Source organism: Chrysochloris asiatica, unplaced genomic scaffold (assembly GCF_000296735.1).
Source record: "Chrysochloris asiatica unplaced genomic scaffold, ChrAsi1.0 scaffold00224, whole genome shotgun sequence".
Taxonomy (NCBI): Eukaryota; Metazoa; Chordata; class Mammalia; order Afrosoricida; family Chrysochloridae; genus Chrysochloris; species Chrysochloris asiatica.
In genome coordinates this window covers 982426-997352 of record NW_006408742.1, presented here as the reverse complement: position 1 = coordinate 997352, position 14927 = coordinate 982426, and the positions used below count along the sequence as shown (strand labels likewise).

The 14927-nt window shown below is 47.1% G+C and overlaps 1 protein-coding gene across 1 annotated transcript; it reads left to right on the top strand.

Annotated features, from left to right (window-relative positions):
- The first annotated feature begins 8530 nt into the window (after window positions 1-8530).
- FAM43A (family with sequence similarity 43, member A) lies at window positions 8531-9799 on the top strand. The gene has a single exon (XM_006873128.1). The coding sequence runs from the start codon at window positions 8531-8533 to the stop codon at window positions 9797-9799; it is 1269 nt and encodes a 422-aa protein (XP_006873190.1).
- Window positions 9800-14927: the final 5128 nt, after the last annotated feature.

The following is a 14927-nucleotide window of genomic DNA, read 5'->3' as shown; positions in this document are numbered from 1 at the left end:
GTCTTGCAAAATTCTATCATGTGATCTCCGGTACCATTTCTATCACCAAGGCCATACTTTCCAACTACTGATCCTTCCTCTTTGTTTCCAACCTTTGCATTTCAATCACCAGTAATTATCGATACATCTTGATTGCATGTCTGATTAATTTCAGACTGAAGAAGTCGGTTGTTGTTAAATGCTGTTGAGTCATTTCTGACTCATAGTAATCCTGTATAGGGTTTCTAAGGAGCAGCTGGTGGGTTTGAACTAGTGACCTTGTGGTTCCCAATCCAATGCTGATTGGGAACATGTGTACAGTGTGTACAGTGCCACACCAGGAGTCCAAAAAAAAATTGGTCAAATTCTTCAGTTTCATCATCGCTGGTTTTAGTGATTTGTGCAAAAATTGGATAATAGAGGTATTAACTGCTCTTCCTTGAAGGTATATGGATATTATCTTATCACAGACAGCATTATACTTCAAGACACATCTTATAATGTTCTTTTTGATAATGAATGTCATTATCTTTTTGATAATGAATGTCATTATTGATAATCAATGTCATTCCTCTTCAATTTGTCTTTCCCAGCATAGTAAACCATGTGAGTGTCGGATTCAAAATGACCAATACAGTCCATTTCAGCTCACTAGTCGTGTGGAGTCCTGGTGTGGTGCTGTAGGATAAGCACTGGGCCGCATGGTCGGTTTGAACTGTAAGATCAGTGGTTCAAATCCACAAGCTGCTTCATGAAACCCTACCCAGGATCGCTGAGTTGGAGCTGACTCAATAGTATTTAACAACAGCAATAATAATGTTGAAGATATTGATGTTTATGCGGCCCATTTAATTTTTGACAGCCTCCAATTTTCCTAGATTCATACTTTGTACATTCCACATTCCAATTATTAATGGATGTTTACAGTTGTTTCTCCTCATTTTGAATTGTGTCCCATCAGCAAATGAAGTTCCTGAACACTTTACTCCATTTGTGCCATTGTGGTCAATTCTACTTCGAGGAGTCAGCTCTTCTCCAGTTGTATTTTGAGTGCCTTCCAACCTGAGAGGCTCATTTTCTGGTACCACATCTGACAATATTCTGGGGCTATTCATCATGTTTCAGTATTCAAGATTCTGGTGTTATCTGACAGTATTTCACTACTATTCACATATTTTTCAGTGGCTTATAATTCTGAGTCCTGATGTGGCATTGTGGGTAAAGCACCGGATCGCAAAATCAGTTTGAACCATAAGATCAGCAGTTCAAACTCACCAACTGCTGCTTGGGAACCCTGTACAGGGCTGCTAAGAGTTGGAAATGACTGAATGGCACTTAACAACAATAATTCAGAAGTAGTCCGCCTGTCCTTCTTTCCACTCTTACTCTGGAAGCTCAGTTGAAACCTATCTACCATGGTTCACCCTGCAGGCATTCAAAATAGCTTCCAGCATCACAGCAACACACAAGCCACTACAGTGTGATAAGCTGACAGATGAGTTGTGTTGCTGTCTTCCTATGGTATATTAATTCCATGAGGGCAAGGACGTGTCTGTCTTCCTGAGTGTTATGTTCCCAGTAACTATGCCACATCCATACTAGGCTTTTGATAAATGGTTGTTAACTGACCTTGAAGATTCTGATTTGCAATTTGCCATCTCTGAAGCAACATCTATTCAGTGGTGCCAGGGAGATTGGGAAAGGACCGGAGAGGAGGGAAAATTCTTATTAAAGAAATAAGGTGGGTGAAAGCCTCAGGTAAGCCTTCTGTGAGGTAAGATGCTGACTGACTCTCAAATGTCAAATGAATGGTTGGGAGTGAGACTCTGTGATTACGTTGTTTTATTTATTAATTTTTTTCCAGCTGTGACTTGGCCACTGTGTTGGTCACTGGCTTTTCCGGTTTTATGAGAAACCATCCCAACTAATGGCACTTCTGGCAGACACCAGTAGATGGAGCAGTGCCATTAACAAAGTCCAGCCTGATGTCTGGAAATGCAGTTTCTATTCTTAAAACATTTACTGATGAAGATCAAAGAGCACAGCCTTCGGTATGGATTACATCTCAATGTAAAGAAAATAAATTCCTCAACACTGGACCAATAAACAACATTCTTATCAACAGAGAAAAGATTGAAGTTGTCAAGGACTTCATTTTTCTTGGTTCAACACTCAACACTCATGGAAGCAGCAGTCTAGAAATCAAACGACGTATTGCATTAGGCAAATCTGCTGCATAAGACCTTTTTAAAGTGTTGAAGAGCAAAGATGTCAGCTTGAGGACTAAGGTGCGCCCGACTCAAACCATGGTATTTTCAATAACCTCATATTCATGTGAAAGCTGGACAGTGAATAAGGAAGACCTTAGAAGAATTGATGCTTTTGCATTACGGTGTTGGAGGAGAATATTGAAAGTGCCATGGGCTGCCAAAAGAACCAATAGGTCTGTTTTGGTAGAAGTGCAGCCAGAGTGCTCTTTGGAGGCCAAGATGGCCAAACTTCATCTCTCATACTGCGGACATATAGTCAGGAGGGACCAGTCCCTAGAGAAGGATATCATGTGTGGCAAGGTGGAGGTCAGAGAAGAAGAGAAGACCCCCAACGAGATGGATTGGCCAAGTGGCAGCATCGATGGACTCAAGCGTGGCAACATTAGTGAGGTTGGCCCAGTGTTTCGTTCTGCTGTGCATAGGGTCACTATGGGTTGGTGCAGACTCGATGGCACCTAACAACAACAATAACTCCAACTTCTTAGGTGTTCTATTCTGGAACTGCCTAGTGTCAGAGATCTGTGGTGTGGGTTCACAAACCAAGCCCCCATCTCCCCCAGCTGAAGAAACACCATTTCAGCATACTTTCCCCAGGGGGTGGTCAGCATCTTCATAAGATGAGGTGGGTCCCCGAGGCTGGCCCCAGCCCAGTTATGAGGAGACAGCTTGGTCCTTCTCCTGGGTCTCTGTGTGCAGGCCTAGAGCATGACTACCACACAAGGGTGTCTGTATTTGCGTAGAACCTTTATGTTCTCCTGAGGTTGAAAATACTCTTATTACGAAGATAGTCAAGGCAGGACAGAGTAAGCAACAAGAATAATCCTGTTGGCCAAAGTGTATGGGCCAGGCACCCTGGCTGCCACTGAAAAGTGGGCCTGTAGAATCCTTCTTCTTGCTATGGTGGTCCACTTGTTTCCCTGCCACTGTGGGAAGTGCAAGGCGGTGGCCCTGGTAGAGGTTGAGACCAGTTTTAGTTCCCTCAGTACTGCCCACCACTTCCCTTCCTCTATCTCTTCTCTAAACTCTTTTGAGTAATTTGGAAAGGTTAACCTCTTGAACATGATGTCTGCTCTTGTAGAGTTCAGTTTTAGGATTGTGGACCAGCTAAAGGTCACTTGGAGTCTTGTCGTGGAGCTGTAGAATCAGCATTAGACTGCTAACCCACAAGGGTAGCAGTTCAAACCCACCAGCTGCTCCTCAGAAACCTTATGTAGGGTTGTTATGAGTCAGAACTGACTCTACAACACTTAACAACAACAACAAAAGTTACTTAGTACAAGTTAACTTGGTGTATTTTTACCAGAATATTATAGTTTTTTGGAACACGTACCATCTACTCCATTGCCACTGTAAGATGTTTAAAAAATTGAGCAAAAGAGGATTCAATCTGTGTTTAAATACTTCCTTATAGTACTAACTAGCTCTCGCTAACACAATGCTTAGTATTGCTCCTTTGACCCATCAGTACATCTCAGGAAAAGAGTTCATTGATGCAGTGGTTAAGTGCTTGTTAGCTAGCCAAAGTTTGCTTATTCCAATCCACCATTTGCTCTGCAGGAGAAAGATGTGCTGGTCTACTTCAGTAAGGATCACAGCTTTGGAAACCCTATGGGGAAGTTCTGTTCTGTGCTATAGGGTTGTTGTGAGTCAGAATTGACTTGATGGAACACAACAACAGATATCAGAAGAAGGAATTAGGGCTAGGGCCAAATGACATCCTGGGACCTGTTAGCTGTGAAAAGGCCATTCCATCCCTCAGAGACTAAGAAAGCCACCAAAAGTACAAACAGGAAACTACTCTTTCATTGTTACAATTTTAAAACTTCATCTTAATTTGCACATGCACATACATTTTCATATTTCTGTAAATTTGCTGTTCAGTATATCCTGAAGGTCCTTTGACCCTTTTCTGCCTGGAGAAAGCCTGCTCGTCCTTCAAACATCATCATCTCCATGAATGCTTCCTGGATTTTCCTAGTCATGATGAACCTTTTCTTTTTCCAACCTCTCACAGTACTCTGGTTCCTTCTCATGTCCTTGAACCCACTCTGCCTTTTGGTTCACATGTGCGTCTCACTCATTAAAACATGTATTAAGTGTCTGTTTGTTGGAAGCATTGAGGAAACAAGGTATTTTCATTCATTTTAGTAGAAGCCCAGAATTAAGTGGCATTTACTTTGACTTTTCAGCACTAAGAGCTCCTGATTAGGAATTGAATCTCTGTCATCTTTGTCGCTTGGCAGCTCAGGACCTGGCACCAATAGGTACTCAGAATTGGGTTCGAGTTAAAAAAAAAAAGGGGTAAACATTAGCAAAGGTAGAATTGTTGTTAAGTGCCGTTGAGTCGGTTCCGACCCATAGCAACCCTGTACAGGGTTTCCGAGGCTGTAAATCTTTATGGAAGCAGAACGCCTCATCTTTCTCCAGCGGAGCAGCTGGTAGTTTCAAACTGCTGGCCTTAAGGTTCGCGGCCCGATTTATAACCACTATGCTACCAGAGCTCCTTAAAGGTAGAATAAGGCCAGGAAATTTCCAGATGAAACTGCCCACTCCCACACCACAGAGTCAATTTTGGCATGTAGCAACCCTATAGGACACAGTAGAACTCTTCCTTAGAGGTTTTGAGGTCGTAACTCTTTATAGAAGCAGATAACCTCATTTCTCTCCCTCAGAGCGGCTGGTGGGTTTGAACTTCTGACTTTTCTGTTAGCAGCATAATGCTTAACTCATGGCTCTACCAGTGCTCCTTAGAAGGGTCTATTGCTCTTGTTGTTAAGCATCATACAGTCAGTTTTGACTCATAGTGACCTTATATAGGGTTTCCAAGGAGTGGCTGGTGAGGTTGAACTGCCAACCTGAGGATATCAGTCTCCTTCCCCAACTCCCATCCCTACCCCAGATCCAGCCTTCTGGAGTCCTTAGATGTCATGCCACGTTCTGATTTCAGAATCACTGTAGCTCTTTCTAGAGTCCTGGTCTGGTGCTATGGGCTAATGCGCTAGACTGCAAAGTTAGTTTGAACCACAAGGTTGATGGTTCAAGTTCACCAGCTGCTCCTTGGAAATCCTATACAGGATCGCCATGGGTCAGAATGAACTCTATGGCACTTAAAAACAACAACATAGCCCCTTCTGGACTCCTGGTGTAGCACTGCAGGATCAGCACTGGACTGTATACCACAAGGTCAGTAGTTCAAACTCACCAGCTGCTCCTTGGAATCCCTATACAGGATTGCTATGAGTTGGAATCAGCTTGACAGCACTTAACAATAGCATAGTCCCTTCTGAGTCTTGGTGTGGCACTGTAGAATAAGCACTGGACTACTAACTGCTTTGGGGCTATTGCTGTTGTTGTTGTCATTGAGTCGGTTCCGACTCATAGCAACACTGTATAGAGTTTCCAAGGAGTGGCTGGTAAGCTTGAACCACTGACCTTATGGTTTAAACCAACTTTGCAGTCCAGCACATTAACCCTTAGCATTACACCAAGACTCTTTCGGGCTATAGTGGCTCTGAAGCCAGGATCTGGCATGGACATTCAAGCTCTTCAGGGGCCTGGATCTGTGTGTGTGGGAGAGACTGATAACTGCAAGGTTGGTGGGTCAAACTTACCAGTTGCTCCTATACAGGGTCACTGTGAGTCAAAGCTGACTCAATGGCACTTAACAACAAGCCTAGGAATTAAATACAGCTCTGTAGGATCATTTGGACACTTATCACACATTCTAATTAGTTATTTTTACTTTGACTGAGCATACCACAAAGCCAAGCAGGTTGTTTCTAGGGTCTAGAAAGGAGTTACTAGCCAGGGGTCAAACTGTTCAGAGGATTAAAAATCTACATGGTCCGGGTGGCAGAGAGAAAGACATGATTAATGCAGTGGTCACTCCCAATGCAGTGTGGATTCATTACTTGACAACCAAATAAAAAAAAATGTCATTTGATATTGTTAACTGATGGTACACGGAAGGGGTGACAGCAATAGTAATGACAGACGTGTAGGACTGTTGAATGTGGGACTGATGATCTGTTTTGTAAACCTTCATTCAGTTCACAATAAAAAAGCTTTTTTTTTTTTTTTTAATTTTTAAAAAGAGGAACGTTGACAGTGGAAAGATGAAGGTAATGGAAGACACAGGGAAGAGTGAAAGAGTTAAGGGGAATAGAGATGAATACTGGGTAGTAGTTATGAATCGGGCTGCAAACCTCAGGGTCAGCAGTTTGAAGCTACCAGCTGTTCCGCTGGAGAAAGATGAGGCGTTCTGCTCCGGTAAAGATTTACAGCCCCGGAAACCCTGTACAGGGTTGCTATGAGTTAGAACCAACTCCACGGCACATAACAACAACTGTTAACTGATAGTATACAGAGGGATTGCAATCATTGTCATGATGTGTATGATTTGCTCTGTAAACCTCCACTCAAATCACAATTAAAACTTTCAAAAATGTCATTTGGATTTTTCCTATAAATTCTCATCCAAAATGTGTCAAAGATGTAATAAAAACGGAATAGTTGGCTTGTCAAAGTAAACTGAGTTGTAAACCCACAGAGAAATTGTAAGGGGTGGGGGTGGGGGACTTCAAAAGTGCTTGGAAAGTGGAAGTGGAAATAAAAGATAACAAAAATTTTCCATGAACTTTTTGAACTCCGCCCCCCTCATATATACATCTCAGAAAATTGTTCTGTTCTAAGGGCGTCATGCTGGGGGCGTTAGAGTAGGAAGCACCGTGTGTTTACCGACTCTGTTCTATATTGTCCACTTCGTGGATCTTATATTATCACTTCACTTTTCACGCTGATGTTTACCTGTGAAGTAAGGATTCCAAGCTGGTGAGGATAAGTCTTGGTGTTTCCCTTGGCCCTCTTTGCCTTTTAAAAACCAGAGTCACATTCTGAAACGGATAATACTACAAAGCAGCCAGTGGTTCTTAGATGTCACACAGGAAGGAACCACTTTCTTCCCAACCTTTTTGCACAGTAAATTACAGTCCCACCTTCCACTACCTCCCCCAGAAGTTTCGATCTAGACATAGGAGTACATTTATTCAGCGAGTCGCAATTCAGCCTGGGGGTGGATTGTCTGAGTTCAAGTTCCTTTAGCTATGGGGCAAGCCCAGGTCTTGGAGATTTCTGTAAAGAAAAGAGTTGGTAAATTTAGGATGTAAACACCGAATTGGAGCCTCCGCTCCCCTCCCTCGATCATTGGGTGCAACCTGGTCCCTTTAAGAGACCAGGAACCCACCGGGCGTCGGAGCCCGAAACGGATCCTCTCTTGTGCTCCTCCCCTGTCCCCGCGCTGCGAATGGTTCGCGCCGGCCTATATTTACCCGAGATCTTCCTCCTGGCCAGTAAGGATGTGAGGCGGCCGAGCCGGCCACCGCGCAGCACCGAAAGGGCGCGCTGCGAAGCCAGGCAGCGGACAGAGAGAGCCTGAGAACTAAGCTGAACGACCCGGGGAGGGAAGAAATGAGGTAGCGACAGTCCCTGGAGCCGATCATGAGCGCGCCCCCAGCTCGGAGCCCGGTGCTGCTCTGGCGGAGCCAACCGGGACAGTGAGCTGGCCGAGCCCGAGTTCCCGGCGTCCGGTGGGAGCGAAGATGCAGTGAGCCACCGCAGGACTGCTGCGCGGGGCCCGCCGCGGCCAGCCGGACCCACCACCTGACTGCACTTTGGGCAAGCAGTGCCATTCTGGGACCAGTCCAACGGAGGGGCTCCCAGTCTTCAGCACCCCTTGGGGGTGGGAAACATTGCCCCCTCCCTTGGCAACTCGCTGTTGAGTTTCTGCGGTTTCTTGCCTGAACCCCGGGGTGTGTATGAGTGTGGATCCCTTTACACGTTTCTGGAGGAGTTTTCTGCCTGTTCTCGCACCATCCCAGGTGTTTTTGCTGAGGTCCCTTCTATTTGCACGCACGCACAGAGCTTTTTCCTTAGACATTTCCCGCTCCAGTCTCGTTCGTTCTTTCTCTCATTTTGCTTTCCTTAGGCTCTGCCTTTGCCCTTGCCCGGGCTAGAGTCATTCTGTGTGAGCGCGGGTGCTTTCATTTTATTTTTTGCACACTTGCCACTGAATACTGTCATTTAAAAATTCTATCCCCACACACTGCGGGGTTCCAGAGCACTATCCCTCACCCTGCCCCCATTGTCTCGCCGCCACCTGGCAGCTCACAACAGAGTTTTTTTGGTCTTGTCCGGGCCGGGCCCGGCCGGGGCGGGTGGCTCAGCTGGGCTCGCAGCCGGCGCTTCGCCGCCGCCGCCCAGCTGCGCCGGGGCGCCCTTCGGAGATGCTGCCGTGGAAGAAGCACAAGTTCGAGCTGCTGGCCGAGGCGCCACCGCGGCAGGCGTCCAAGCCCAAGGGCTACGCGGTGAGCTTGCACTACTCGGCGCTGAGCTCGCTGGCACGGGCTTGCCCCGAAGGCGCCCTTAGCCGGGTGGGCAGCATGTTCCGCTCTAAACGCAAGAAACTGCACATCACCAGCGAGGACCCTACCTATACTGTGCTCTACCTGGGTAATGCCACCACTATCCAGGCGCGCGGCGACGGCTGCACCGATTTAGCCGTGGGCAAAATCTGGAGCAAGAGCGAGGCAGGCCGACAGGGCACCAAGATGAAGCTGACAGTGAGTGCGCAGGGTATCCGCATGGTGCACGCCGAGGAGAGATCGTTGCGCCGCCCTGGCCACCTTTACCTGCTGCACCGTGTTACCTACTGCGTGGCTGACTCGCGACTGCCCAAGGTCTTCGCCTGGGTTTACCGGCACGAGCTGAAACACAAGGCGGTGATGCTGCGCTGCCACGCCGTGCTAGTGTCCAAACCCGAGAAGGCGCAGGCCATGGCCCTACTGCTCTACCAGACGTCGGCCAATGCACTGGCGGAATTTAAACGCCTCAAGCGGCGGGACGACGCGCGTCACCAGCAGCAGGAGCTGGTGGGCGCACACACCATCCCTCTAGTGCCGTTGCGCAAATTGCTTCTGCACGGACCTTGCTGCTACAAGCCACCGGTGGAGCGCAGTCGCAGCGCGCCCAAGCTCGGTTCCATCACCGAGGACCTGCTCGGCGAGCAGCAAGAGCAGGAGCTGCAGGAGGAAGAGGAAGAGGAGCAACCCGAGGGCTTCCCGGAGGAGGAGGATCGTGTAGTGGACGGGGGCCGCGCGGAGGAGGAGGCTGAGACGCAGCGGGCACTGGTTGTGGCCATGCATTTCGAATGCGGGGACTTGCTGGACACGCTGGAGACCGGCCGCGAGGAGGCGCTGCGGGGCGACGGGGTCTCGCTGGCCCCGGAGGCTGGACCGTCGCCTCTGCTGCTGGGCAGCACTACCGACATGAAGGCCGAGCTGTCGCAGCTCATTAGCGACCTGGGAGAGCTCAGCTTTGGCAACGACGTGCGCAGCCTGCAGACAGACTTGCGCGTGACGCGCCTGCTGTCGGGCGAGAGCACCGGCAGCGAGAGCTCCATCGAGGGCGGGGGCCCGGACGCCACCTCCGCCACCCCTGGGGACCCGTCGGGGCCTGCCGATGGCGCCAGTCTGGACGAGCCCCATTCGGGCTAAGCTCCCAGCAGCCTCCTGCCCGCGTCCCCGGCTCCCCACTGTGACTTCCCCACCCGCCGTCTGGCTACACCCTTCAGACAGGCCCCAAGAAAGGGGAAATGGGGCACTTGGGACCCAAACCTCCGCTTGGGACTGAGATCCTCAGTTCCTTCTGTTCCCTCTCCCCCCAGGTTAGCTGTTTAATGCGAGGCTTTGGCCGCTAATGGAGAGGTGGGGAGATGTGGGTCAGAGGGAACCGCCCCCCAACCCCGACAGAGAGGGAGAGGCAGCTGGGTGGGGGTGAGGGACAGGGCCGGCTGAAGTTAGTGAAGTCGCAGGCTTGAGGTGCCTGTTGACCAGTTTCCTGTTTGTGGGACAGCTGGGGCCTGAGGAGGAGAGGTTAACTTCCTCCCCCCACCCTCTACTGGGAGCGGCCTGGCACTGTCATTGACTTGTCATTAAAAAAAAAAAAAGAATTTGCTCTCACAATATTTGGGGCTTCAATGCCAACCCCTTCCCCCAGTCTTTTGGTGCGAGAACTTGGGTTGTTTACCTCAGACTCAAACCCTTGAAATTCTGCCAAATTCCTCAAATAACTGTTTTTTTGGGGGGGTGGGGGATGGGGGGTGAGGGATAAAAGTTGCATTTTGTTTACAGTTAAAGACATTGAACATCTTAAAAAAAAAAGGAATTTTCCTTTAGAAACACACACCTTTCTCCTGCTCAAAAGAGCTCACTCCATGATACTGTGTAAAATATTTTTGCACTGTTGTGAAGTATTTTTGACATCTTTTTTTTTGTACATATCTGTGGTCTCAGAGTTAAATGTTTATATCTTTTGCTGTGCAAAAGAAACATGTAAAATGTTGTTCAGTTGTATATACAGAAATGTGTATAAAACATTTTGTTATTTTTTAAGAGTAGCGCTGTTCTGGTTCTGTTTGCACGCGTGGGGAGAGAATAAAGAGGAACACTGACTAGAACAGGTAAGCGTCTGGAACTGCTGCTGAAAGTGCTTGGCCCTGGGGGTGGGGTGGGGTGGGAGAGGGTGTGCCATTCCCAGCATGGTGTGATAAAACAGCCTTTGGCCCTTGCTTTGGGTTGATTAGATGATTAAGGAAGGGGGGTTCCACTCTATGCCCAGTCCTGGGGTCTTCCTGGACTTCTTTGGCTCTGGGTGCTGCGGCCTTCTGTTGAAGTCTATCCTGCATATCATTAAGTTGAGTCTGGGCTTTTTAAGTCAATACTTGGAGATGCTAGGATGAATTCCGTTCTCCATTCTCAGACCTGGGAGGTTATTTGTGGAGGAGTGACTTTCAAGGTCAGGGGTGGTTTTTGCCACCCCCTTCTCTGGGTCTTGTAATGATCAGGTATAAGGGCATGCTATAATCTTTTCCTTTACAAACAACTCCAAGAGCTTAAGAGATGAGCTAAAGACCTGAAGAAAGTCTCTGTACCATGAGACTGGCTCTGTGTTTCCCTGGGAAGAGAACCAAGACAAGAGACGTTGCTAAGTTCCAATCATAGCAGGAATGAGTTATGGTGCAGGTGGAGTGGGTAGGCAGGCCGGCCACAGAGGTTATTTTCTTCCTTTTTACAACCTAGGGCCGGTCCAGTGGGGCAGTGGCAGGGAGGGTAAGACAGAGAGTGGTTAAAGCTTGGTCTCTGTGTGTGTTTTAGGATTTTCATGTGTTTGTTTCTGTTGTAAACTTCAAACAGATGTCTCTAGTTTGGCTAAATCGGATTAGCTGGAAGTTGTAATAAGATGCTGCCTAAACTGTGCCTTCTGCAAATTATTTTTTTCCTTTACATTTTTAGGCCCCCTTTCCTGTGTTGTAGAAATGAATTCCACTCCTGGCCTTCCTTGGTGTCCTGAAGAGGCAGGAGAAGGGCTCTCTCCTTTGTTTTCATCGTAAATATGTTCAGAGTAGCCAGCTCCAGAAGTCCTAAGGCATTTGGAATTCACTTGATCCATAGAGAAAGGGAAGGAGCTCTGGTAGCGTAGTGGTTACGAATCAGGCTGCTAACCTCAAGGTCAGAAGTTTGAAACTACCAGCTGTTCTGAGGGAGAAAGATGAGACTTTCTGCTCCTGTAAAGATTTACAGCCTTAGAAACCCTGTACAGGGTCACTATGAGTCGGAACCTACTCCACGGCACATCATGACAACGGTAGAGAAAGGGAGGGTGAAAGATTTTCTTCCTAATTATCGGGAGTGGTTCAGGTTTAAGACTATCTTTAAAAGAAAAACAAAGAGGAGTGGGTGGGAAATGTTAATTAAAACATATGCAGAGTCCCTTAAGGACATGAGGACAAGGTCCAGGGCTTTTGATTTCATTTGATTTTAGTTCAGTTGAGAGTCCTTGTCTTTCTACACCCGATACTTCAGACACACTTTATTGAATGACATTTGAAAACCCACAGGTAGAGAGAGGTCAGGAAAGTCAAATCCCGCCCTACCTGTAGGTCCACCTTGGTGGCATGCCTCTTGCACACAGTCTCACCTGTCCTGCTGGAAGTTGTGTGAGCTGTCACTATCCTGCATGACTAGATTTCACAGTTCAAATGATTCCCACACGTTGCCAAGTGCCTGTGCAGTTTAAAACGGATGGGAACATAAAAGGGTGAAAATAATAGTCTGATACTTCATGTGTCCGGGAGAATGTCAAGGTTGCCTTTCATCTGTGACTGATAGAGTATGGTGGTTGGTCAAAAAGATCAGACAAATGACATTTAAATCAGCGCCATCAGTAGATTGAAGGTGAGTGTTTCTTTAAAGTATGCTTTTTCCTGTTAACTGATTTAGAAATAGGGGAGGAGAGGGAACTTAAATGGTGAGGAAGCAGAAGAAGCATGCAAGCCCACTGCAAAGAACCAGCTCCCTTCCTCCCTTCCACCCTCCCTCCTGCTGCTCTTCCCTCTCCCTCCTCCATTTTTTGGCTTTTATCCCCACTACACCCCAGGCTCAGGCTGATGTAATTCTAGAAGATATGCGAAGGTGATACGTGATTCACCTCTTCTTACATCTCAGTCTTCCAGGGATGATATCACTAGAGAAAGGAGAGATGCTTTGAATGAAAAAAAAAAAAAAAAAGTATGCAAACACAAAACCCATTTGCTTCTGACACTCAGGGAAAAGAGTGAAATGAAAAAAGCAAGTAGTTAGATGAGATACCCATTCTAGCAAGCACCTGAAGTCTGGTTTACTCAGCAAATTTAGTATTCCCTTATCACAAGGCAAGGATCCTGTTTTCCCCTGACATAACCTGATGGTGCTTTAAATGCAGAGACACTTTCCACATTCTTTCCCAGCCTAAGTCATCCTCCATGTCCAACACTCCAACAAAGCAGCTTTGACAGCATGAAAAATGGACTGATTTCCGGCAACAAGAGGGATTGTTGCAGGGGTGGCAGCAGGAGCCGCGGGAGGAGACATTTGTTACCCCTTCCTAGCACAAACATCCCATGTTCACTTGTGGTATTTCTTGTGTGTATTGAGGGCCAAGGAGGTGTGGGAGGGCATAACATAAATAAAGTGTATTCCCACCCCCTCAACTATGATGGTTTTGGAGCAAGAACACCCTCTCTACACACACACTCTTCCCCAAAATAAACACCCCACAGTCAGTGTAAGAGTAGATTTTAAACACATTAGAAAAACTCTGTTTATACTGAGAGCAAAATTCCCTCTCAGGGGACAGAGTTGTTTTCAAGGGTTCTGCTTGTGAAAAGGAGAGAACTGGCTGGGAGAATCCACCCTAGCTAGCACTACCCAGGAGACTAAAGAACCTCATAGGAGTTGCCAAGGATCAGGAGAAACAGAAAATTCTATTAGGAGCAAGTTGCCCTCATTTCTAACAGGATTTAGGAATTTAATAAGCATCATGGCGCAGCACAACTTTTTCCACTGTGGTATGCATCAATAGCTCTAGAATCTACTGGTAAGTGATGCATGACGAGCTAGAAATGTGTGCAGACTGCTGGGGCTAGAAGCAATGTCAGACACATGGCAAACTACTCTGGGTTTCATGTAGGCACAAGGCTGCTGGAGCCAGAGTGCTCTGTACTCCCTGAGCCCACCATGCTTTGCCACAAACAGGGGCATTGGGGCATGACTTCACCCTTCTTGTTGTTAAGTGCCATCGAGTTGGTTCAGACCCATAGTGACCCTGTATAGGGTTTCTGAGGAGTGACTGGTGAGCTTGAACCACTGACTTTGTGGTTCAAACTGATTTAATAGTCCAGCACATTAACTCATAGTACCACACCAGGGCTCAGATTTTACCCTTAAACCAGGCCTTTCTTGCTTCTGGCTCAACCATGTTCGTTGGCCATGGTGGTGGTTATGTGCTGTGGAATCGGTTCCAATTCATAGCGACCCTGCACAAGGTTTCTAAGGCTGTAAATCTTTACAGGAGCAGAAAGCGTCATCTTTCTCCCATGGAACAGCTGATAGTTTCCAACTGCTGACCTTGAGGTTACCAGACAGAGCTCCTTTCATAGGCCATAGTGACCACAATGAGCGCAGAAGTTACCCAATTTAAGCAGTATTGACTAGCTATCCTTTTTGTGACCGACCCTCATAGGAGTTGCCAAGGATCAGGAGAAACTTTACATTCCTTCTTTCCCCTTGAAGGGTGTTAAGCAGCACCAGCAAAGGCCCTTGTTTCTAAGTCCCATGAAGAGTGATCTTCTGATAACCTTCCCTCCTGCACTCTTTCTCATCTTCTGAATCCTATTTCCTGCTGTTATCACATCATTCCCTTGTTTCTTTATTACCCAGCTTTCCGCTTGATCCAACTTCCTTTCTTTTCTTTCTCACAAACCTTGCTCAGACCTATGTCACCTAAAAGAAGAGGAAGTCTTAATCTTAAGGGAAAATAAACCAAGCTCACAGCCAGCACAAATCTTGCAAGTCCAGAGGGTGCTCTGGACTCCACCTATTTAGAGATGAACAAACTGAGGCACAGAGGAGTGATGTCCTGCCCAAGGTCACAGTGGGCTCAAGACCCAAGAGTCAAAATCCTCACCCAATGCTCTTTGTATATATTTCAGGTCTATATGGCTGACGATAAGATTTTAAGCTTTGGGATGGCGGAAACTGGTGGCTTCATTTTCCTTTGCTTTCCTTCTTTTGATCCATCCCCCCC

Excerpts from the sequence above, each read along its gene's own strand:
- FAM43A (XM_006873128.1), top strand. The coding sequence starts at position 8,531 with ATGCTGCCGTGGAAGAAGCACAAGTTCGAGCTGCTGGCCGAGGCGCCA.